General features: G+C 36.2%; 2 protein-coding genes across 2 annotated transcripts; both read right to left on the reverse strand.

Annotated features, from left to right (window-relative positions):
• Positions 1–279: 279 nt before the first annotated feature.
• Positions 280–1,828, reverse strand: LOC112000679 (GDSL esterase/lipase At3g48460). The gene is made up of 2 exons (XM_065781915.1): positions 1,115–1,828; positions 280–771 (listed from the first exon to the last, which is right to left on the reverse strand). Exons 1-2 carry the CDS (start codon positions 1,826–1,828, stop codon positions 280–282), a joined length of 1,206 nt encoding a protein of 401 aa, XP_065637987.1.
• Positions 1,829–11,337: 9,509 nt separating this feature from the next.
• Positions 11,338–12,303, reverse strand: LOC111989037 (uncharacterized). The gene has a single exon (XM_024020843.2). It carries the CDS (start codon positions 12,301–12,303, stop codon positions 11,338–11,340), a length of 966 nt encoding a protein of 321 aa, XP_023876611.2.
• Between the last annotated feature and the right edge of the window lie 13,643 nt (positions 12,304–25,946).

Genomic DNA, 25,946 nt, shown 5'->3' on the forward strand with positions numbered 1-25,946 from the left:
ATTTAAAATTTTGGCCTTAGGCCGTGAAAGTTGTTGTGCCAACCCTAAGTGTAAAGTAAAAAGTGAGGCCATGTTTCAAGACCCTAGGAACACGTGTAACATTTAAATAATAACAATAATAAGGTAAAAAGATAGTAAACTATCTTGAAACAGGAATTATTATCTAGCTCTCCGAATGCCACCATTGGGAGCCTACTACTAATCTACCTAGCAGCATCAGGCATCAGCCATCAGATATTTATTACTAAAAAGAGAACTAGAAGGCCAATATCAGCCATTTTAATATTGGCCTTTCTTCTTCTTAATTAGATCTACAAATGATGGTGTACAGAAGCCTTGGTTGAAGAAGAGATCAAAGAGGTGTTGATGCATATTTTCGGTCAAGTGAACCCCATCAAAGTTAATGTGGGTGCTGGAGTTCTTGCAAGTAGAGGTGCCAAAAGCTCCACAAAGGAGGTTTGGCTGATAGTTGAATGGTCCTCCCCCAGCTCCACAACATGCCTTGAAGGGTTCTTTAAACTGGTATTGTGAGTGCTTTTCCAATATTGTTGTGAATGCACTATAGTAATCAATAAATAGGATCATTGAATCTTTGTGTTGGATTCGAATTTCATCCAACCTTTTCTGGAGAAGATTGTTGTGACCCTTTATTACCGAGTTGGCACTTGCTGAACACCCATTTTGATCACGATCATTTGAGGGACATGTTGCTAACTGCAATGGAAGGCACCCTATTGGTGGTAGCCCTTGAACCACAAGGAACTTTGCACCCTTGTCCAATAGCCCTTGTCAAAAGAAAGCAGGCTTAATATGACTATTCCAACATTAACTTCACCATAACATTCATCCTTTCTCCTATATGCAATGCACCATTTTGTGAAAAGAGTCTTGATCAAATGTTAAGGTTGGAAGAACTCATTGAGATACTATATTTTTTTTCCCCTTCTAACAAGCTTAAGGCTACATGCTACTTTCTTTTTTTCTTTCTTTCTTTTTTTCTTTTTTTTTCTTTTGTAATGTTATGCATGTTGGAATAATATTTAAATAATTAAATTCATCATTTTTTTTAATCAATTTAAGCTTTTGATATAAATGGTAGTTTATCAATGCTTACCAATGCAAGTGTGCAGATGTGATCAACAACTTGCTCTGTGAATTGCTTATTGGCAATAGCAGGGCCAATGGAAGAGGCAAAAAGACGAGCATAGTCATTGCCACCAATCTCACCTATCCAAAAGAGAGCATTCCCAAGCTCTAATTTGCATGCAGTCTCATCTTTTCCCTGGCATTCTCTCTCCCCAACAAACTTATGGAACCAATCAATTTGAGTTAGGATATTCTCTGGATTTGGTTTCCACATTAAGGGATTACCAAAATTGAAATGACCAAAGAGATTACTTGAAAGAGCCGTTGATCCGGCTATTGCAAAGTTTGCACCACTTGAGAAGTTTTTGGAAGAGTCTTTATAGGCTGACAAGTGGGGTATGTTGAGAGCTTCACATAGGAAATCAATGACCAAGCGGCCATTAGATAGTCGATAACCAGATAACTTTGAATTCTCTGATAAGCAATATGGGGACCAAGCGTGAGAGAATAAAGTGCTAATGAAGGATTTGAGATAACCCAAGTTGTGAGCATTTCCAGTGTCTGTGTCTGAATCACCGAAAGCATAAACCTTGTTGAAGCAACCTTTAAAATCAACATTTGCTAGGAAACTAGCAAGAGGTGGTGTGCTTTCGTGGCTCTTGTTATGAGCATATGAAGGAGACAAGGATAACAAGAGGATGAAGCATGCAATTTGTAGAAATAAGTACTTGGAGTTTGCCATTTTGTGAGTCAACAAAGGATGCTGTTTGTTTGTTTGATTGTAGGAACTAAATGGTGGAGCAAATGAGGTATTTATACTTGGCACCTCTCCCTTGTGGGATGGTAGCTCATTGAGGCATTGTATGAACCTCCCTAACTTTAGGAGAGGAAAGATGATCTTTGTTTTACTTGGTCATTATCCAATGTCACAAAACTTGCAGTTTTAAGTCTTGTGGTGTAAATTTGACTCTCTATGAGCCTAACAATGCTTGGGAACTCCACTTCATTTGTGTTTGCAGAACTGATCACTCCTAGACACGTTGTTGGAGATTTAGACCCCGATTGTTAGAAATTAACCAATTTTAATGTAGAAAATTAATTAACCAAATATTTTGGGACGTTCAATTTATGGTTAACTTGTTTGTAACCTCATACATATGCATGAGATACATTTACAAATAAGCATAATTAAATGAGTTTGAAAATTTTACCAAATTTATATATTATATATATAATGTTTGTATATTTAAAAATATACAATTGCTACTAATAAAATAAATAAAATTTTATTCGAAACAAATGAAAAAAAAAAAAAGAAACATTAAAATTGTTATCCTTAAAACTCTCAATTTTAATTTGGCTAACCTCTATTTTAACATTAAAAGGTTTATTAATTTTGATTCTATGATTTTCTTGTTTGATAAATTATTTAACACAAAAATTTAATAAAAACTAAATTGGACTCAATTTTTGTGGTGTAGTAAATAGTTACCAAAATTAAGAAAATTAGTTGAAACACTTGACATAAAATTAAACTCTTATTTGAGATCTAATTAGATTTCTCTTAGCTTTGATAAGTACAAACCAATATTGGTAAACAAATAAATGCAAAAATTAAATAACATAAGCAATATGGTTACGAAAAGAAAAGTTCTACGTGGAAAAACTCTTTAGAGGTTTACCACCGACTCCCAAAGAAACAAGTCCACTAAATAGAATCAAAGCACTATAATAGAATCATCCTTAATCCTACTACTCCCTCCAATTCCCTCCTATTGCACTTACAATTTTACCACATGCAACTTAAAATCCTTAGTTTCTTTTCTAGAAAACCTTGTACAAATGAATGCTCCATCTAAATTTCAAGTGTCGCATTGAAGGTTTTCACTATAGCCCTTGATCATCGATCTTAATATCTTTGGTTGTTGCTGAGTGAGAACCCGGCCACAAAAACCCTTTACATGCAAAACATAGCTATCAAAATCTTTATTTGGTCGTCCTTTTTAGTCCTCATATATTCTAGCCAGTAGGGCATAAAATATTAGAGATTGGATGACTTAATACCTAAATTGGATTTTGTATCCGTAATTCTTGATCGAACAATAGGTATCAAGACTTGTATTGAACTTATCTCAACCAATTGATTTGTATCAAGCTATGTATTGAGATTTCAAAAACTTCTTTCTTCTTGAGCTATGTACTGAGATTTCAAAAACTTCTTTCTTCTTGAATTGTTCTAGGCATAAGTCTTGGACTTCAAAAAACTCTCTAAAAAGTAAAACACGCTTAATGCGAACTTTATCTCATGATTTGCTAACCTACAATTTATTGACCTAACACATGTAACTCATGCAACGACTATCACCAAAACATTTTTTTGCGGTGATAGAATATGTGATCTATTTTTCTTTTTTAGTCAAAATATCATCAAGATAATTTTATTTCCCCCCTTTTTTTCCACATCTTCCAATAAAACTTAAGTTGACCCCAAAAAATATCAAATTTCATAGTAATTATAAAGAGTGATGAGAATATGGAATCGCCTCGTCTAAGTCATTTGCTACCTTAAAATAGCCATTGCTGCTATTGAAAATTGGTACGTAAAAAGATCTTATAGTATTCTTACTTGAAAGATAAATGCTATCATTCAAGGTAAAATGACACTTATTACTATATTAAATTCCTTAATTAAATTCAAATGTATGGCTGTGATAAATTAAATTGTTCTTAAAAAAGATAAATTCTTTTGTATTTTATTGGTCTGCACAACTATGTAATTGAATTTAATTGGAAAACCTATTATATATCAATTTTCATACAAATAATTTACATAATTTCAACAAGAAAAGAATTTTTATCAATTTTATATGTTGTTCAATATTTAGGTCACAAAGTTTTAAGGAAAAAGTTACTCCAAACCATTATGTGGCTTTTGTAAGATTATTCATGTGTAGTTTTAGTCCCTTAACTTTTTTAATGAGTTATGTCTTTTGTTTTTTGGCTTTAAATTAAATAATACACATAGATAATTTTATAAATGAGATTGAATTTTATAAGGATGTGGTGTAAAACCCAAGTTTTGCCCTTTCAATCTCAACATGTCATATCATCATATTACATATTATATAATAGGCACAACCATATTCAATTAATTCTAATACCCAGATTCTCAACAAAAAAAAAAAAAATCTAATGCCCATTTGAAAATCCGACTTAATTGTGAGATTATTAAGATGTTATAATGTGTGGTAGAATGTATTGAGTTTTAAGTAAAAAACTGATGTAGCAATCTCTTATTGAATAATATAAAACATGAGTTTTACACCTTATCTTTTCCAAATTCGGACTCTTTATAAATTGCCAGGTATTGAGTTGAGAAGATAAATTTTGTCCAAGTCTTAATATACCTCTCTATATATTATCTAGTTTTTTCCAATATTCAAATCACGAATATGTTGATCAAGAATATATTACGGTTTCCCACAAAGAGTGCATAGGTCAGCAACACTACTAAATCTCTACAAACTAACACAAGTTTGTTGCTTCCCTTAACACGAAGGGTCCTTCCCATTTTGGTTAGAATTTAGATGGTCCTACCCTACCTCTCATGACGTGGTCTATTGTCTTCAATACAAGCTATCCTTCAACAAAAACCCTGTCTTTAGTTGTCCTGCCATAAGCTTCGGTCATCCTTTGCCTGCATCTGCGGCTTTGCTTTTGGGCTTCCTCCCTTTTTTTGTCCAACCCTTCTAGGTCCTCGCATCTTTCTGCTGCAAAGACTTCCTTCTCTTTTTCCTTCTTTCGTGTTTGCATAACCCTTAAAGTAGGTATCATCACTTCTGCTGGACTCATCACCTCCGTTCCATACACTAAAGAGAAGGGGGAAAATCCTGTGGTAGATTTGGCCGAGCTCTAGTAGGCCCAAAGGGTGTCTGATAGATGCGTTACCCATCCTTCGATGTATTTCTAGCTCATTTTGCTGATAATCTTGATGAGAGTTTTGTTCGTTGCTTCCGCCTGCCCATTCCCTTAGGATAATAAAGGGATGATCGATGGTGCTTGACCTAAAAAAACTACAGCATCTTTCTTACTTCTCAATTGACAAATGGAATACTATTGTCACTTATGATCCTGTGAGGTGCCCCAAATCGGACAATTATATTTTCTTTAATGAAGTTTGCCATAACGCCACCCATGGATTTATGGAGTGGTACAACCTTTACCTATTTAGTGAAATATTTTGTAGCCGCAAGAATCCATATGTACCCATAAGAATGTGGATTAACTGGTCCCACCAAATCGAGCCCCTAAGTGTGAAAGGGTCATAGGGTGACCATGCTATGTAAGCTTTGTGGGTGGATGTGGATCAAATTGGCTTGCACTTGGCAGTTGTGGTATTTTTTTCACAAATTCTGTTGTATCCCTTCTCATGGTGGGCCAGTAATAACCTATCTACAGCATGCACTGATATAGCTTATTCTCTCTTTGGTGCTCTCCACATTCCCCTGTGTGTACCTCCTTTAACATTTATCCTGCCTCTTCGGGATCCAAACATTGTAATGGGTCCCCATCGTATCCATTTTTGAAAAGAATTCTTTCATGTAGGAAGTAGTGGATTGCCAGCTTCCTGAGTTTATATCTTTCACTATGCTTCTGTGGCAGGACGCCTCCTAACAGATACTATATAAATGGGCTTCCCCAATCTTCATTGGCAAACACGGCATAGCTTTCTTCCCTATCTATGGCCAAATGGCAGACCTCACACTAGGTTTGGACTAGGTCTACGTCCTTATCCATGTTTGGCCAATAAAAACCTGCCCTCTAAAGCCCATAGTATAGGCTAATCTCGTCATAAAACTCGCAGGTTTTGCTGTACACTTCCTTTAGTTTTCATTGGGCCTTTTTATGCTCCACATATCTGGAAAAAATTTCTCCTGGCATTCTACGATACAATTCCCCTTTCATCAAGACATAGTCCTTTAATGTTTTTAATTCTGCCACATCTCCCTTCTTTAACAGTGCTTCCTTAATGGGAACCCTCCAATCCTTTTCACATCCATGCTTTTCCTGGAACCTTTCTTGAAGTATTTCAATGGTGGATTCTCTTTACTTGTTAACTTCAACTCTAGCACTACTCCCTTTGAAGGCTATCTATGAGCCTAATGCGATTAACGCATCTGTGTACCGATTCTCCCTCTCCAGAGCGTGCTCTATCTCAAATATGAAAACCCTTTCTTCCATTTTTTGGGATGACGTTTTGTACAGGGCCAGACTTGGTTCTTTTAAAGAGAAACTCCCCTTAGCTTGGCAGACCACCAGATTGAAGTCACTTATCACCTTCAAATGTTTGATCCCCATCTCGTGGGTCATTGCAAACCCAGTGAGATAGACCTTGTATTCTGTAGTGTTGTTTGAACATGGAAACTCTAACTTCATTGAGAGCACCATGGTTTTTTCTCCTTCATGATAAAGGACCACTCCTACGCCTCCCAAATTTGCTATAGAAGAGCTATCAAACTTCATCACCCACTGTTCTTCAGTCACTTCTGCTACAGCCACTTCTCCTAAAACCTCATCATCTAGCAAGAATACCACTTATCCTAGAAATTGGGCCATAAGTCCGCTATGGCCTAACTCTTCACCGTCTTGGGTGTTCCTGCCTTCAGGTCATATTGCAAAAATTGTAACAACCACTAAGATATCCTACCAAAAAGAATAGGTTTTTGGAAAGGAGCTTTAATCACGTGGGATTTTGTCATCAAATGTATCTTATAGGCCAAGAAATAATGGTGTAGTATTTGCGATGCATAGACTATTCCCAAGCACGCCTTTTCCACTCTGGGGTAGTAAGTCTTTGTCTCCCTTTGGGTGCAACTTATGTAATAAACTGGCTGCTTGACACCACCTCCATCTTCTTGGGCTATCAAGGCACCTATAGCAGACAAGCTTGAGGCCAAATAAAGTAGCAGTGGCTTCCTTCGAATTGGAGCTTGTACCGTGGGGAGGTTCATCATGATCTGCTGTAGCTTTCGAAAAGCTATCTACTATGCCTATCCCAACTCAAAGCATTGTCCCTTCTTTAGCAATCTCGTAAAAGCTGAAGTAATTGATGCTAGACTAGGGATGAACCTCCTGATGTAGGAAACCTTTCCTAAAAAGCTTTTCAATTCCTTTACTATGGCTAGTGGCTTCATGGTCGCTATTGCCATTGCTTTAGTTGGGACTACTTCTATCCCTCTGCTGTGGACTAGGAACCCCAAGAATTTTTCCACAGACACTCTGAATGTGCACTTTAGTAGGTTCAACCTCAGCTTGAAAAGTCTGCACCTTTCAAATGAATTTCTTAACACTTTGACATGATCTTCTCGTCTTCTCGATTTCACGACTATGACATCCACATAGTCTTCTAGTTCGTGATGCATCATGTCATGGAATATGGCAGTCATCGTGCGCTAGTAAGTTGCACCTGTTTCTTTCAACCCAAAGGGCATCACAATGTAGTAGAAATTACCTATGGGTGTCCTAAAAGCGATTTTCTCTGCATCCTTTGGCACCATTCAAATTTGGTTGTACCTGCTGAATCCATCCATGAATGAGAACATGGCATTCCCTACTGCAAAGTCTATTAATAGGTTTATGTTGGGTAGTGGGAATTCGTCTTTAGGGCAAACTCAGTTAAGATTTCTGAAATCAATATAGCATTGCATCTACCCATTTTTCTTCATTATCGGTACGATGTTGGACAACCATCATAGGTGTTGGATGGGTTTGATAAAGCCAGCCGCTAACAACCTTTTCACTTCTTTCACTATCTGCCCTTCTATTTTGGTGTGAAACACTCTAGTAGGCTAAGCCACCGACCTTGCCTCAAGATCTACATTGAGCGTGTGTCCCACCAATTCTGGGTCTAACATAAGCATCTCACTGTAGTCCCATGCAAAGACATCCCTAAACTCTTTCAACAGCAGGATCAATTCTACATTTTCTTTCTCTGACAACTTTGAACTTATGGAAATTTTTTGGCTTCTGTAGGTCCATGCCCAAGTCAATTTCTTCTAATTTTTCTTCTGCCGTCACTTACGCATCTTTTTCTATTGCAACCTCTCCTTCACTTTTCGTGTTGCTTTCTTTTTCTGAATTTTATTGAGCCACACAACACACTAAACTCTTATGTCGTGACCCTCGTTCGGGACCCCTTTGCGTACTATTGGTGGGTCCCACGCACCTTCATTACTTGTAAACTATGCTACCATCAGGCATTCGAATCCTAACGCATTGCAGCATACCACTTAACTTTGAAGTGGGCACTTCTTTTCTTTTCTTCCTCCACATCAGCAGCTCTCTTAAGTTAGGCTCTAGGTCATCTTGGACGTCCTTCCATCTGGGGACAAAAGTTCCTTGTAGTTTGGACACCAAACTTTACCAGTCGGTGCCCATTCATCATAGTGTTAGGGTTTGTGCCCTAAAATCCAATTTATTGGCATGTCATGAATAATTAAGTTGCTTAATTATTTGAGACCATTTATGAACTAATGGGACATTATCTTAGTCCATGAGATGCATAGTATGTGATTTATGTGAAAAGTCACAGAAAGATATAAATCACACGTCCTTTGTAAACTCAGAATTTTAGTTCGTAGTCAGTGATGAAATTGGGCGTTTCATCTGCGAAGACTATAACATATCAACTAAGATGATTTGTCTTGATCATGGAAGTGGAGACTTCTAGTTGGTATGTTGATATGTTTTAAGAGTTAAGACATATTGAACTAGACCGCTGTGAGATTTATTATTCTCCTAATGACTGTCAAATGAATAATAAAGCTCACGACTTCTATTTACATCAACTCTAAATCCTGAGAGAATAATAGACCTGATCATGAGATGTAGGTTGCTTTGATATATCAGGAGTGAGATCTATAAGTTATGGTCAAAACCTCAGTATGTTGGGCAGCCGCATTTAGTGTTGATGGGACATGTATTCTCAAGATGGAATTCATAATCTCTTAACGGAGATATAAAATATTCTCTTGAGATAAGTTTAATGGGTTTGGTTATTCAGAGTGTTGGGCCCAACCACTTTAGTAAAGAGTTACTAAAGTATATATTTATGGAATTGGATTTCATAAATATATGATGAATAACATAAAGGATTAAACCGGGTACTCAAGGATTAAGATGTAGTAACCTTCAAAGTGGCAGTCAATATTAATGACTTTGTATTACTACGAATATTTTAATGAAGGGGTTGAATGTATAATAAAGTCTTGGGAAATAATTTATAGATAAGGCCTAGAGTGCAATTATATTCTTATAGTGGTATTGAATATAATTAATGGTAACTTTGGACTTGTCAAGAGTTGACGGAAAAGCCCAAGGCCCATTGGAGCTAGTGTCTTATTGGTCCCTTTGGTCCCATCTCAAGCCACAAACTAAAGCCCAATTGGGTAGGCCCAAAAGGCTAACCCAATTAGAAATCAGTCATTATTTAATAAGTGTTATTAAATAAAGAAACTATGAGAATGGTTTTAACGTACGTAAGATGAAAAGAAAAAGAAATCAGTTTTTCTCCACAAGGAGAAGAAGAAGGATTTTTCTTTGAGAATCTACGTACAAAAGACTGATTGAGAGACCACACATCTTGGGCACCAAGTGGAATTGAGATGAAGATTAAAGGTATTCTCAAGTTTGGTTTTGAAATTCACTACACCAAGGTACGCTTTCTATTCTTTGATTCTAGAATTCTTGGTTACATGTTTATCTTTCATGATTGAAGTAGATCCGTGTTTTTGTTGCTTCCGCTGCGTGTGTTTTTGTATGAGATACAAAAACAAGATTTCTCCAACACCAGGAAACTAAGCAACTTGTGGCCTGCAGTGGAATCTACCAACTGATCAATGCGCGACAACGGGTAACTGTCCTTGGGACAAGCCTTGTTTAAGTTAGTGAAATCAACGCACATTCTCCATTTGCCGTTCGCCTTCTTAACCGTGACCACATTGGCTAACCAGTTAGGATAGTATACCTCTCGAATGAACTTCGCCTTAATTAACTTCTGAACTTCCTCCTTAACAGCATTATCTCTCTTAGGGGCGAAACACCCTCTTCTTTTGTCACACTGGCTTGGAGGAAGGGCACATACTTAGACAGTGGGTAATGACATTAGGATCTATACCTGACATGTCTTCGTGACTCCAAGCAAACACATCTCTGTTTCTTTTTAAAAAACAAATGAGGTCCTTCTTAATCTTCGCTTCCAAATCTGCTCCAACCCTGGTACACCTCTCAGGGTTATTTTCATCTAAGGGAATATCTTCCAACGCTTCTATAGGTTCTGCCACAACTTTCTTTTCTTCAATATTCATTGCTTGAATTTGCTCGTCCGTAGCCAGCATGGCTAGATAACACTCCCTTGCTGCTAATTGGTCTCCCTGTACTTGGCCTATCCTATGTTCCGTCGAGAACTTGACTGACAGGTGGTAGGTAGATGTAACTGCCTTCCACCTGTTTAGGGTTGGCCTTCCAATTATTGCATTGTAAGATGATGAGCAATCTACTACTAGGAAATTCACATTGGTAGTCAATTGTCGTGGATATGCTCCTACCACCACTGGTAATGTAATAGTACCTACAGGCTGTACCTTCATTCCTCTAAAGCCTACTAGAGGTGAGTGCACTGGACGGAGCTGGTCTCATCCGATCCTCATCTGCTAAAAGGCTGGGTAATACAGAATGTCCGCTGAACTTCCGTTGTCTATTAGCACTCTTCTAGTTGTGTAATCAGCAATGAGTAGGGCGATGACAATAACGTCGTCATGAGGATGATGGATTCTCTTAGCTTCCTCGTCTGTGAAAGTAATTGGTTGTCCGTCCGTGGACTTCACCCTTGGCAATCGTCCCGAAAGTTGGACGCTCTGCACTTCCTTCAAGTATGCTTTCTTCGTCTTGGATGACCGTTCTGACAAACTTCCCCTAATGATAACTTTTATCTCGCCCAGTGGTGGTCGTGATGACTCCTCTACTTTCCCTTTCAACTTCTCATCCTTGTGATCTCATCCAAGGAAATTTCTCAACTTCCCTTACTTTATGAGATTCTCAATCTGCTGCTTCAAATCAAAGCACTCATCTGTGTCATGGCCATGATCTTTATGAAAGCGACAATACTTGTTCCTGTTGCACTTGTTGGGATCTCCCTTCAATTTTTCTAGCCACTACAGGGAAGGCTCGTCCTTGATTTGCATAAGGACCTGTTCAAGTGGCATGTTCAATGGAGTATATTGCTGGTTGCGTGCTGATGGTCCTGTCTGTCTTCTTCTCCCGGTCTATTCTGTTGTCCGTCCGTCCCTTCTTTGGACGAGGGCCTTGTTCTGGGTGGTGATTTGTCTCCATTTTCTCTGACCTCTTTCTTTTCTTAGCCATAATTGCAACTTCCGCGTTCATGAAGTTTTGAGCTGAATGGACGAGCTCCGCCATGGTTTGTGGCTCTTGCTCATAGAGTTTGTGGATGAACAAATCCGAATGGACTCCATTGTGGAAAGCTGCTAACAGCAATTTGTCATCCATCTCGTCCACTGTCAAGGCTTCCCTATTGAATTGAGTGATAAACGATCGCAAACTCTCATTTTCCCCCTGTTCTATTGTTAACAGACTGGAAGTAGAACGTTTGTGTCGCTGACCCCCTATGAAGTTATTGACAAACAACTTGCTTAATTCTTCAAAAGAACTTACTGAATTTGGGGGTAATTTGTTGAACCATACTTTGGTTGGACCCTTGAGAGTGGTAGGAAAAGTTCTACACATTATTTCGTCTGGAACTCCTTGAAAATGCATAGTGGTCTTGAAGGTGGCAATGTGGTCAAAGGGATCTCGATTCCCATCGTATGAATCTAAAGAAGGCATTTTAAACTTTGGTGGCAAGGGATGGCCATTGATGGAAGTCGTAAAGGGAGAATCATTTCTATAAACCAAATCCTCTACTGGGTTCGCCCTCCTCATATTCTCCTTCATTTCGTCCATGGCCTTCTTCATCTGATCCAACTCTTTTTTCAAGTTAGGTACCCTTCGTGAGGTGGTATCCCTTAATTGACTCCCATGTTGAAAGTTCTCTCTGCCCTCTTGACTTCGAGTTTGCCCTTCTTCTTCATGCTCTCTATGTGTCTGCCTTCTTAGATTAACCTCTCTCCGTAGTTCCTGATTTTGGCGAGTTAACTCCGCCATCGCAGCCGCCATAGAATGCATATGTTGGACAGATGGTGCCTGCATATCCAGTGCAGATTGGCGATCGCGATGAGGATTCCTCGATGCGTCTCTACTCTGTTGAGGGCCTGGGCTAGTTGCCCTTGATCTTGTCCGAACCATTTCAACCCTTTATGAAAGAAAGAAATCGCAGAACTAAACAAGTTCAAGAGCGACAAATATTTCTTCCCCATAGACGGTGCCAACTGATAATCCTGGAAAATTAGTGGGTTGAAAATCTCCAGGCTTCGATGATCTTGAAGGTTAAGTCCTAAAAAACCAAATTCAATCAGAGAAAGACCGGTGGAGGCCGGTCTAGGGTCCTCCGATGGTAAAGTCAGTGGGCTGGAATAGAGAGAAAGATATTTCTAAGACTTTCTTTTGTTCTGTAAAAAAAAACCCGAATCCCTTACCTCTTCGTAGAGAAACCTTTATATAGTGCACATGGAATGGTTACTTGCTCTGACAACCATTCCTATTGTCGAGGAATTTATCAAAGTCAGAGGTAACTTCCATAACTTCCATGGAAGTTACTTTATCTGGACCGGTGCTTCATCACGAATAATGGAGGCCTTCGGTCATGGATAAGAACTAAATTTGCAAATTCAAAATGTTTGCCTCGTCCGTCCTTAATTTATGACAGAGGAGGCTTGATTGGGACGGACGGCTTTTTTGGTTGCGCCCTTCTTCCATTCTTTTTCCACGGACGAACCATATAGACGAGTTTGGAGGTCACATTTTATAACATCATCAGATTCTATGTACTTTTTTTAGAATTAGAATTAGAGTACTCAGTGTATTTAAATCTAACATTATTTGTTTCATAGGGTACTTTTATAATACGAAATGAAAGAACATGACATACACACAAACGAAACTACTTTAGTAAAAAAAAAAAAAAAAACTACTGGAGAATTAGAATATGTGCACTATAATTTTTTTTATTCAGACATCTCTCTCTCCACTTTTCGGCAAATCAATTGCAACAATTTTTTCCCCCATCTATTTCGGCAATGCCATTGCCACAAAATTTTTTTTCCTCCTATTTCGACAATGCCATTGCCACAAATCGATTGCCACAATTTTTTTTTTCCTCCTATTTCGACAATTCCATTCCACAAATCAATTGTCACAATTTTTTTTTCCTTCTTTTTCGTTAGTGCCACTGCCACAAATCAACCGCAATTTTTTTTTTTTTGGTTAAAAATATCTCCCCAAGATTTTGGCAACTTGGTTGCCATGATTTTTTTTCCTCCCATTTTCGGCAACTTGGTTGCCACAATTCATATTTTCTCTCTCCTCCATTCTCTACAATTTCGGCAACTTGGTTGCCACAATTGGTTTCCCTTTCGGGCACTCCCCCTAGCATGCATTTTGGGCACTTCATGGGTAGGAGCATGCACTTCACGTGTAGGATTTGAATTTTGGTAATCTCATTACTAAAATTCAATTTTTTCTCCATCTCCATCACATCACTCATCTTTCTTCTCTCTCATACTTTTTCTTACATTTTTGGCAACAGTGTTACCAAAATTCAGTCTCTTTCCTCACTTTGCCAAATAACTTTGAATAGTACCTATTACACCAATAAACTTCACTTTTTGCAATATTTAAATAAAAGACTCAAAACTTTTCCCTCAACAAGTTTATGTTTTTGTAAACATTTTAACTATTATAATAGTGTTTTTTTTTTATTTTTTTTTTATTTCTTTTTTGTTTACGGTGATGAGCTGAGTCAAGTCCCTCTACTACTAGGACTTTTAGAATAGGCTTTCTAGCTGGAAAGGAAACAACTTGTTACTCGTGACTTGTGACTTGTCAGCACATAAAATAACACAAATAGAGGCTAGAGCGACGAAGTCAGTGAAAAGCCGACTAGTATATTATTTAATAATCCATGGGGTGATATAATTTTTTTTTTTTTTATACGATGGGGTGATATAAATTATTTTATATATAAAAGACTTTATTAATGTATGTATGCTTTAAAGTATATGTTAGTAAACTATTTAAAAAAATTATTGAAAAATAAAAAATCTATATATTGTCACATTCGGTGATTCTCTTATCTTTTTCTCACATTTGACCATTTCATTCTCACATTATGCAGTTCTAATATCACATTTGACAGTACTTTTGTCATATTTGGTGATTCTTTTTTTCGCATTTGACAGTTTCATCCTCATATTTTGTAATTCCAACACACATGTGACTATTCTTTTGTAACATTTGGTGGTTCCTTTTTTTTTTTCCTCATATTTGACGGTTCCATTATCACATTTGGCAGTATCAACATTGCATCTGACTATACTTTTGTTACATTCAGTGGTACCCTATTTTTTTTTCCTCATATTTGATAGTTCCATTATTACATTAGACAGTACAAACATTACTTCTGACTATATTTTTGTTACGTTCGGTAGTATCCTATATATATATATATTTTTTTTTTCTCACTGATAGTTCCATCGTCATATTAGGCAATACCAATATCTAATCGTACTTTTACATTTAGGCCCACCACTAAAATCACTTTTTTACTTACTAATTACGCTCGTCACAATAGCAATTAAAAATAAAAATAAAAATTGTGGTTATAGCATTTTCCTCATTTTAAAAGCTATTTAAAAAAATTTAGATCTAAAATCTGAATCAAAATAAACATCCCAAAAAATTAGCCTAACCACAATAATTACTAATAGTAAAGTTAAAAACAATTAAGATGAATTAACCAATTTTGCCAAAAACGAAAAACCTGGCGCTTTTAAAAATTTTAAACAAAATACTTTTGTCGTTCATAGTTTATCATTTTGACCGTAATGAAAAGTATCAGCCTTATTTGAGTTAGCAAAGCCTTCACCAGCTAAGTTTGAGAGAGCCCTAACCCACACTACCTCATTAGTGTAAGCGAGACCTATTGACATATGTATTAGTATTTGTTGGGAAATTTAAACCCCGGTTGATAGAATTAACAAGTTTTAAACCTAAGTTGTTAACTAGATTTATTATGCATAAACCTTGTCAAAAAAAACTAACATCAATATCATGTCGATATCATGCACAGCGAAAAATTAAATAAGACAAGATATGATGACACAGGAAAATCAACAAAACAAACTAGTTTCATTGTAAAAAACCTGGGGGAAAACCTTCCCGAAAAGCAATCCACTATAGTGAAAGGAAGTTTCAGATCTAGTACAAAACCTTTGTCCTTAGACTCTACAATCCTCATAGAGGAACTTACAACAGAAACCTTCTACTACTTTAGAACCTCTGAACTCTTTAATATATGAACGCCACCCTTTTGCATGGATCCCAGTACGTGACTAACCAATGATGCACGGCTCCCAGTACGTGACTAACTCACCAACTTAAAGAAGATTGTTGGTTGCAAAGTTCTTCACTTCGTCAGCAATGAAGATCGAGAAGCACTTGGTTACAAAACCCTAAGGCACAAATATGCAATAGCTTCTTCAGAGAGAATAAAGCACTCGGTCACTTTTTCATGTGGTCTCCTTGTATTCTTAAATGTGACGGTCTTTAAAATAAGCCTTATATATGTCTAGGAGTTGTAGAGACATACATGTTAGCATGGGAAAAAAAAATCAGATTTGAAAATTCTAATTTCGTAATTCTTGATAGATACATCTATTAAGCAGTTATCGAGACCTCGATAGATAGTATCTATCAAGCAGCTGTTGGGAATCTGTCTAACTTTAATGAATAACCCTTCTTCATTTGTTTCTTGAATAGATTTGTATGGCTTCAATACTAGACTTGAACTCTTGTTCTTTGAAGTATTAAACACATCCTAAATCTACCTCCAATTACAAGTAAAGTGCGTTTTGTCAAAGGATTAGCCAATTATATATGACATATGTTCTTAACATGATCCACATATATCCTAACAATCTCCCCCTTTGGCAATCCGTGAAAAAAGCACAACAAACAAATGAAATATGAGAAAAGTCATAAATCACTCAACTCATACTCTAACTTGTTGAATACAATAAAATCTACCCTAACACAAACTCTTGAAAAACTTTGTAAGAAGATAGTTCATGGAATGGAAGACTTTGACAACCTGTATTTCTGAAACACTTTAAACAAAACTCATCACGACATCTTAGTATGAAACAGAAATAAAATATTGCATACATAAAGAAACATGTGTATAAAGAGAGAAAAGAAGCAACACATGTAGATGCAGGTGAAGAAGACATACAATATATATATATATATATAAGATAAGCATAATGTATGTAAAAAAATGGTCACAAGATCAGTGTACAAGAAGAAGAAGCTAAAAGAAGCTCCCACTAAAAAAATGAAACACAACTCCCCATTACAAAGGCCTGTATTTCTCTCTTTAACATGTAAAATCTTATAAAGAAACCACATGATTGATAAGGGGTACAAGAAGCTAATATGCTTCACCTAAGAAATATAAAGACGATCAAGGATGATCAAGGGGGCACAAGTAATCCATATAAATGCATGAATGTAAAAAAACAAGATGCTATGGATGACAAGATAAAAGAAAGATGCAAAACTTGTGAAAAACAATACATGCAAGAGGATCTCAATAGACCGAGAAGCAGTCAAGCAGCTATCGAGCATAAGCCAACCTTGATGGATCGAGAATCTGTCAAAAATCTATTGGCTAGATAGAAAGCTTCCCGTTGGATTGAGAATCTGTCGAGAAGCTATCGAGACAAAGCCCAGAAATCTCGATGGATCGAGATTGCGATAACTTTTGTCGAGACAAGAAGAGAAAAGGGGCTTGATAGATTGAAAGCTATAAAGAGGTATCGAGAAGCTGTCGAGATGCTCACAAAATTTTTCAAAGAAGAGAAAAACACATATATGAATGCAATCAAACATGCTATTCAACCAAAGATCCAAACGACATTTTAAACTCTCAAAAACATCTCTCAACCAAAAAAGAAAAGAAAAGAAAAAGTCAAGCATTTAAATGCAAAACACACACACAAGCACAAAACAAGTCTAACCAATTTTATATTGCAAAAACAAGTCAATATAATTTAGTGAGCATACATTAACACATGTATTCCTTGTGATGGGCAAATCACATTGTACCTGCACATAAGGTAGTAAAGAATATTGTGTGTTGTGTGTGAAAAACATAGATTGCATAAGTGTCTACATGTTATGACTATTTGAGATATGAGAAAATCACTTTAACTCACACACAATCATAACTACTTCATGGGGACTATCACCTTCAAAGCACATCGTATAACTCCTACATCTTCTAGAAGACATGCTTACAATCATATATAAAGCATTTTGATTCTTTTTGCTTTTATTTTTCTTTGCACATTTTCTTTTGTAAAGCATATCATGCATAGGTATATAAGAGAGAAAATAAATACCCAATGATTTTAAGTTTTTGACATTATACTTTTGCTATGTCGAAGCATACATATGTCATATCATGATTGGCGGGCAACAATGGTGAGATAGTTATTTATGTCTTTCTCTTAGGATTTTCTAGTCATTCCCATCAAAAAGAGTGATACGAGTGTTAAGTACAAGAGATTACTTAATCTTACTCATCATAAACACGAGGCACTAAGCTCACTTGCTTAGTTGTGTATAGAGATACTTATCTAAGTTATAAAAGATACAAAGTTTAGAAAACTTTGTTTCAATGGCCATCCAAGGTACACAAGTACCAATGTACACAAAACATACACTACTTTTATATTTTTCTAATTTTGTATTTTTCTCTTTCTATTTTGAAAAACAAACAAAATAAAAACTAAATAACTAAACAAAAATAAACAAACAGCATGAAAGCATGAAAGAAAGATGCAGATGCATGAGAGCATGATTCCAAAAATAGATAAGAAATCAAGTAAAGAGAGTCCTACTAGAGATAGAAAGAATTAAAGCAGATGACAACATAATAAGACAATTAAGCCTTAGACTCCTTTCTCACACACACAGCACGAGTCTTTGGCTGTGAAGATGAACAGACACATGTCCTAGTATGTCTACTAAAGGACATAGAAGAATTAGAATTCTCCTGAAATTGAGTTAAAAAGTTTAAAACTTTTAATAACTCTTCAAACAAAGGTATAGGTCCTTGAAAGGAAACTTGTAACCGTTTGGACACTTGCTTTTAAAGATACTGCTTAAAACAATTAGGACGAATGTGTCTAGAAACACCACAATGTTGACAAACATGAGGTCTAACAAAGGATTTAGAATTAAACAAATCAATTATGGATTTCATACCTTTATCACTTCTCAAATTGAGGCACAAAGACAATCCTTGATCCAGAAGCCGTGGAAGAGGATGGGCCAGAGGAAACAGCATATTCTAAGCTAGTCTTGTTAGAACTAGGCTTTTGAGCACTCAATACCTCATCAAACTTTGCACTAGATATCATTTCTATTTGAGTTTTAGCTTGAGTAAGCTCAACCTCAAGATTCTTGACCTTCTGTTCTAATGAAGTGTTCTCCATAACAAAAGTCTCAAATAATCTTGTAGTCTCATCTAGTTTGACTAATAGATCAGCTTTTTCAGTTTTTACCTTATTAAGCTCTTTTCTACAAAGATAAGAAGCCTTCTCAGATTTTATAAATTTAGTGCATAGTTTATCATAGGCTTCTTGAATGGTTAACTTCTTGGGTACTTCATCTTCAAAAAAATCCTCACTGTCACTACCACTTTCCACAATCACCTTGTCAGTTATGGTAGCAAAAGCCATAACGTGACCACATTCATTCACATATTCATCAGAAGAGTCATTCTCAGTATCACTCCAAATAGTAAACAACCCTTTATCTTTTGACTTCTTGGTTTTTTCCTTCATAAGGTAGTTTGGGCATTCTATTTTCATATGACTAAAACCTTTGCACTTATGGCACTGGATAAGGGGTTTCTTATTCTTGCCCTTCCTAGAGGATTTAGATTTCCTAGAAGGTTTGTCTTTATCCTTTTTCTTAAATTGAAGAAGCTTGATAATCTCATTAACTATGAAGGTTAGATCCTCATCCTCATTATCTTCATTTTCATCTTTAGAGTCATCAATCTCTTCCTTTATACCCTTAAGAGCCAAGTTTCTACTCTTTCCAACTTTTCCCATTAAATCTAATCCTATCTCATAGATTTGAAGGTTCCCTACAAGCTCAGTTAAAGAAATTTGATCACTATCCTTTACTTCTTCAATGACAATGATTTTGGCATGAAATCTTTCTGGTAAGGACCTAAGGATTTTCCTAAAAATTTTGGATTCTGCTATAGATTCTCCAAGGGTGAAGGCAGAATTCACAATATCCTTAAGTTTAGCATAGAACTCATCAAAGATCTCATCCTCCTCCATCCTTATTTTTTCAAAACTACTAGTAAGTCTTTGAAACTTCACAGTCTTTGCTGCCTTGGTACCTGATGAAAAAATGCATTTGCGTAGCGAAAAATTAACGGATCTACATAGTTTGAAATTGATAACATACGCTAAGTAAATTTTAGAATTTGAGAACAAGAAAGTATACCTTGGTGTGGTGAATTTCAAAACAAAGATTGTAAGCACTTGGGAATACTTTTAATCTTCACTCCAATTCCACTAATGCCCAAGATGTGTGGTCTCTCAATCAGTTACATGAAATGTTTAAGAGAGAATTGAAGAGTGTCTAACACTTACATACACCATTTCATGTAAGTTGTTAATTCTAAAAATTCTGTATGTTTCTCTCCTTATAACTGATTATCAAATTGGGCTGGCCTTTTGGGCATTTCCAACTGGGTTCTAGTATATGGCTTGGAGTCGGACCAAAAGGGACCAATAAAACACTAGCTCCAATTGGCCTTGGACTTTTCTGTCAACTCTTAACAAGTCCAAAATTATCATTAACTATATTTAATAACACTATATAAATATAGTTGCACTCTAAGCCTTATTAATAAATTATATCCCAAAACTTTATTGTACATGCAACCCCTTCATAAAATATTCATAGTAATACAAAGTCATAAATGTAAACTGACACTTTGTAAATTACTACATCTTAATCCTTAAGTACCCGGTTTAATTCTTTTAAGTTATTCATCATATATTTATGAAATCCAATTCCATAAATATATACTTTAGTGATTTCTTACTAAAGTGGTTAGGCCTAACTCTCTAAATAGCAAACCTATTAAACTTATCTTAAGAGACTATGAATTCCATCTTGAGAATATGTGTTCCATCAACACTAAATGTGGCTGCCCAACATATTGAGATTTCGACCGTTACTTTAGATCTCACTCCTAATATATCAAAGCAACCTACACATTATGATCAGGTCCATTATTCTCTCAGGATTAAGAGTTCATGCAAATATAAGTCGTGAGATTTATTATTCATTTGATAGTCTTTAGGAGAATAATAAATCTCACAGCAGTCCAGTTCAATATGTCTTAACTCTTAAAACATATCAACACATCAACTAGAAGTTTCCACTTCCATGATCAAGAAAAATCATCTTAGTTGATATGTTATAGTTTTCACAGATGAAATGCCCAATTTCATCACCGACTACTAACTAAAATTATGAGTTTACAAAGAACTTATGACTTATATCTTCTGTGACTAAATCACATAAATCACATATTATGCATCTCATGGACTATATGATAATGTCCAAATATTCATGTTACCATTATTTCAAATAATAATAAAACGAATTTGTTAATCATAATATTAAGTCATACACAATGTCATACATAATGTCACACTTAATATCATACATAGTATCATACAATAGGATTTAAGGGCACTAATCCTAACAATCTCCCACTTGCCCTAAAGACTATTGTGCACTAAGAGCATTCTTATCAGCTCTCTCATAAAAAATATAATTTTAACACACCAAAAACCTACTTTATCATTTTAGCACACCATTTTACAACATACCATTTATCAGATGTTTTATACTTCAATTCTATACATTAAAATAATATATTAATTACTCTCTATCATCCTTATCATCATCGTCAACAACAATGGCATAACCACCACTGTCGCAACAATGGCCACCAACCACTGCCGCAACAACACCGACAGCCACCACTGACACAAAACCACATCTACCAACACCACCTAAAAAAAAAAAAAAACACAACAAAGAGATTGGCACAAACCCATATCCATCGAACCAAACAAACCCACACCCCAAACCCACAACTGGTATAAACCCACATCCACCAACCCACATCCACATCCACTGGCACAAACCCACAAACCTGAGATCAGCAATGGCGAGATCGGTGTGGCGAGATCGGCGATTGTGAGATCAGCGTGGCAAGAGGGCAATGAGAATGCTAGACAGAGACGTAGAACGATGGCGTACCGTTGATCGGTGAGGTCGCTATACCGTTGAACGATGGCGTACGTAGAACGATGAGACAGCTTGATCGGTGATCGGCGGCTTGATCGGTAAGGCTTGATTGGTGATTGGCGGCTTGATCGCTGTTGATTTGAGGGTAAGGGAGGGTGATTTGAAGAAGAAAGAGAGAGAGAACATCAGCTGGAGAGAGAGAAAATAGTGAGAAGAGAGAGAAAATGTTGAATTAAATATTGAGAGGAGAGAGAAAATGTTGAATAAAAAGTTCTTATTCTGAAATGGCATTTGTGTTCATATCGTCTCATATTTGAGACGGTACTGTAGCATATTCTAAAATTATAGAACAGTTAGAACAGCTGATGAAGCTTGAACAGTAGTGTTTGGTGTGCTAAATGCCAAATATTTGGCATTTGGCACACCTGATGAGAATGCTCTAATCCAACTCTCATTCCCTCCAAATGTGACTCGAAGGCCCTTTAAGGCAAGGTTTTAGTAAATGGATCTACTAGATTATTTGCACTTTAAATCTTTGCTAGCACCACATCTCCACGAGCAACTATATCTCGAATGATATGGTATTTCTTCTCAATGTGCTTTCCTTTCTTATGATTCCTTGGATCCTTAGATTGTGCAACTGTTCCACTGTTGTCACAAAACATTATGATTGGAACTTGCTTCATTCTTATTACACCAAGTTCAGAAAGGAATTTCTTGAGCCATATAGCTTCTTTTGTTGCTTCACAAGCAGCAACATATTCTGCCTCCATGGTGGAATCTGCAATACAAGATTGCTTAATACTCCGCCAACTATAGCTCCACCTCCCAAGGTGAAAACACATCCTGAAGTGGATTTTCTGAAATCTAGATTCAATTGAAAATCTGAATCTGTATAGCCAATGGGAATCAAATCCTCACACCAGTAAACAAGCATATAATCTGTCGTTCTCCGTAGATACTTGAGAATACGCTTTACAGCTTGCCAATGTTTTGGTCCTAGATTTGATTGATATTGACTGACTATGCCAACTGAATAATAGATATCTGGTCTAGTATAAAGCATGGCATACATGAGACTTCCCACTACAGAAGTATAAGGAACTTGTCTTATCAAATTTTCTTTCTCTTGAGTCTTAGGCCTTTGGTCATTAGACAGAGGAACTCCATATCTGAAAGGAAGTAATCATTTCTTGGAGTTTTGCATGCTAAACCGTTCTAAAACCTTATCTATATATCCAGGTTGTGACAAGCCTAGCATCTTATTCTTGCGATCTCGCCAAAGCTTGATCCCTAGAATAAAGTTAGTTTCACCCAAGTCCTTCATATCAAATTGGATTGACAACCAAACCTTTACTGATGACATTACCCCTACATCATTTCCAATGAGTAGAATATCATCAACATAAAGCGTTAGGAACATTACTACTTTATCTCGATGTCTTTTGTACACACATGGTTCATCAAGATTTTGTTCAAAACCAAATGACTTGATTGCTTGGTCAAATCTGATGTTCCATGACCTAGATAATTGCTTAAGTCCATAAATGGACCTTTTCAACTTGCATACCATATGCTCTTGGTTCTTTGCTATGAAACCTTCCGATTGCATCATATAAATTTCCTCTTCAAGATTGCCATTAAGAAATGCAGTCTTGACATCTATTTGCCAAATCTCATAATCAAAATGAGTAGCAATGGATAAAAGAATTCTGATAGATTTAAGCATTGCTACTGAAGAAAAGGTTTCATCATAATCAATACCTTCTTTTTGTGTATACCCTTTCGCACTATCCTTGCTTTAAAGGTTTCAACCTTTCCGTCTATCACTCTCTTTCTCTTATAAACCCATTTGCAACCAACAAGTTTAATATCGTTAGGCGCCTTTACAAGATCCCATACTTGATTGGAATACATGGAATCTAATTCAAATTTCATAGCTTGGACCCAATGATGTGCATCTATATCATTTATTGCCTCTTCATAAGTGTAGGGATCCGATTCAGCCTCTTCTAAGATAGCTTCATAAGTTTCTCCTAAACCTATGAATCTTATAGGAGGCCAAACAATTCTCCCACTATGACGACACACCTGTGTACTAGACATGTCATAAGTAGTATTTTGTGGTGTATCTAATACAGCCACATCATCCCTAGTTTCATCCATTGGTTGTTCATTTACAAGTTCATTCATTTTAGCCAACACAACTTTACTTCTAGGAGTAAAATTATTCATATAGTCATTTTCCAAGAATTTAGCATTTATACTAACAAAAATTTTGTTATCTTTACGACTATAGAATAAATAACCCCTAGTTTTTTTTGGATAACCTACAAGCAAACACACTTTTGATTTTGGTTCCAATTTATCAGGCTTCCCTTTTAACACATGTGCAAGACAACCCCAATTGTGAAGATATTTCATACTAAGCTTACATCCACTCCACAATTCCATGGGTGTTTTGGGAATAGATTTTGATAGAACTAAATTCAAAAGATGTATTGTTGTATTAAGGCATAACCCCAAAAAGAAATCGATAAAGTTGAATAACTCATCATGGACCTAACCATTTCTAAAAGTGTCCTATTCGTTTTTTCTGCTACACCATTCTGTTGGGGAATTCCAGGTGCAGCCAATTGGGATATAATCCCATTTTAAGTTAAGTAATCCTTGAAATCCCCAAGAAGGTATTCACCACCACGATTAGATCGAATGGCTTCTATGCATTTACCTAATTGATTCTCAACTTTAGCTCTAAACTCTTTGAACTTTTCAAAGGTTTCGGATTTTCGTTTCATTAGGTACACATAACCATATCTTGAGTAATCATCGGTAAAAGTGATGAAATACTCATAACTTCCTTTTGCTTGGGTTGACATAGGACCACATACATCAGAATGCACTAGATCTAGCAAATCTTGGGCTCTTCTACCTTTTGCATTAAAAGATCGTTTGGTCATTTTACCTTGCAAACAAGATTCACAAACTAAAAATTCATCAAACTCCATGGGCTCTAAGAGTCCATCTTTGATCAGTCTTTGAATCCTATTTGAATTAATATGACCCAAACACAAGTGTTAAAGATATGCATCACTAGTAGAAGGAAATTTTCTCTTTAATGATTTCACATGAGAGTTATTATCTAATTCAGAATTATATAATTCATGATTATTAGGAGTTAAAATATAAAGACCATCCACAATATTGCCAGAATAGATAAACACTTTATCCTTCTTTATTACAACATTGTCTTTTAGGATAATACAATATCCACGTTTACCTAAGTAAGTAGCAAAAATTAAATTCCTACGAACATTAGGTACATACAAACAGTCTTCTAATATTAGAACTCTAGATTTAAAACATAAATTATAGACACCAACAGCTACAACCGAAATCCTGCTCCCATCAGCCAAAGTGAGAAACAACTCCCTTTCTTTAAGCTTTCTGGTCTCCTAGAACCCCTGCAAAGAATTGCAGATATGATTAGTACAACCTGAATCCGCACACTAGGAATCCGTAAAAGCTTTACCCACATTTGCTTCAACATTAGAAGTTCCAAGAATGCCTTTTGCCGCTACCAATTCATTCATTAATTTAGACAATGTATAAATCTTTTTGTTCATATTATAGTTAAGTTTGAATTCCTTGAATGATTCTGGTAGTGACTAGAGTATCATATCTACTTGGGATTCTCCATCAATATTGGCACCCAAAACTTCCAATGTATTCAGATTAGAGATCATTGTAAGACAATGCTCCCTTACTAAACTGCCTTCAACCATTTTGGTATTATAAATTTACCTCATGGTCTCTTGCCTTGTAGAACGGCCTTGCTCACCAAACATCTCCTTCAGACTTTGCATGATGTCTGAAACTAGTTTTACATCCTGCATTTGATGTTGTAGAACATTTGAAATAGATGCTAGGATGTAGTACTTGGCCATCTCATTAGATTTCTGTCAACGATCATATCGTTGTTTTTCCTCAGGAGGAGCATCTAATGAAGGAAAGCTTGGACATGTTTTAGTAAGCACATATTTGAAATTGATAACATACGCTAAGTAAATTTTAGAATTTCAGAACAAGAGAGTGTACCATGGTGTGATAAATTTCAAAATAAAGATTGTAAGTACTTGAGAATACTTTTAATCTTCACTCCAATTTCATTAACGCCCAAGATGTGTGGTCTCTCAATCAGTTACATGAAATGTTCAAGAGAGAATTGAAGAGTGTCCAACACTCACATACACCATTTCATGTAAGTTGTTAAT

Source organism: Quercus suber, unplaced genomic scaffold (assembly GCF_002906115.3).
Source record: "Quercus suber isolate HL8 unplaced genomic scaffold, Cork oak 2.0 scaffold_283, whole genome shotgun sequence".
In the NCBI taxonomy this organism is placed as follows: Eukaryota; Viridiplantae; Streptophyta; class Magnoliopsida; order Fagales; family Fagaceae; genus Quercus; species Quercus suber.

Coding starts and splice junctions, on each gene's coding strand:
- LOC112000679 (XM_065781915.1), bottom strand. CDS start 1,828: ATGGCAAACTCCAAGTACTTATTTCTACAAATTGCATGCTTCATCCTC. Junction 772..1,114: donor ACATCTGCACACTTGCATTG/GTAAGCATTGAT, acceptor CTATTGGACAAG/GGTGCAAAGTTCCTTGTGGT.
- LOC111989037 (XM_024020843.2), bottom strand. CDS start 12,303: ATGGCGGAGTTAACTCGCCAAAATCAGGAACTACGGAGAGAGGTTAAT.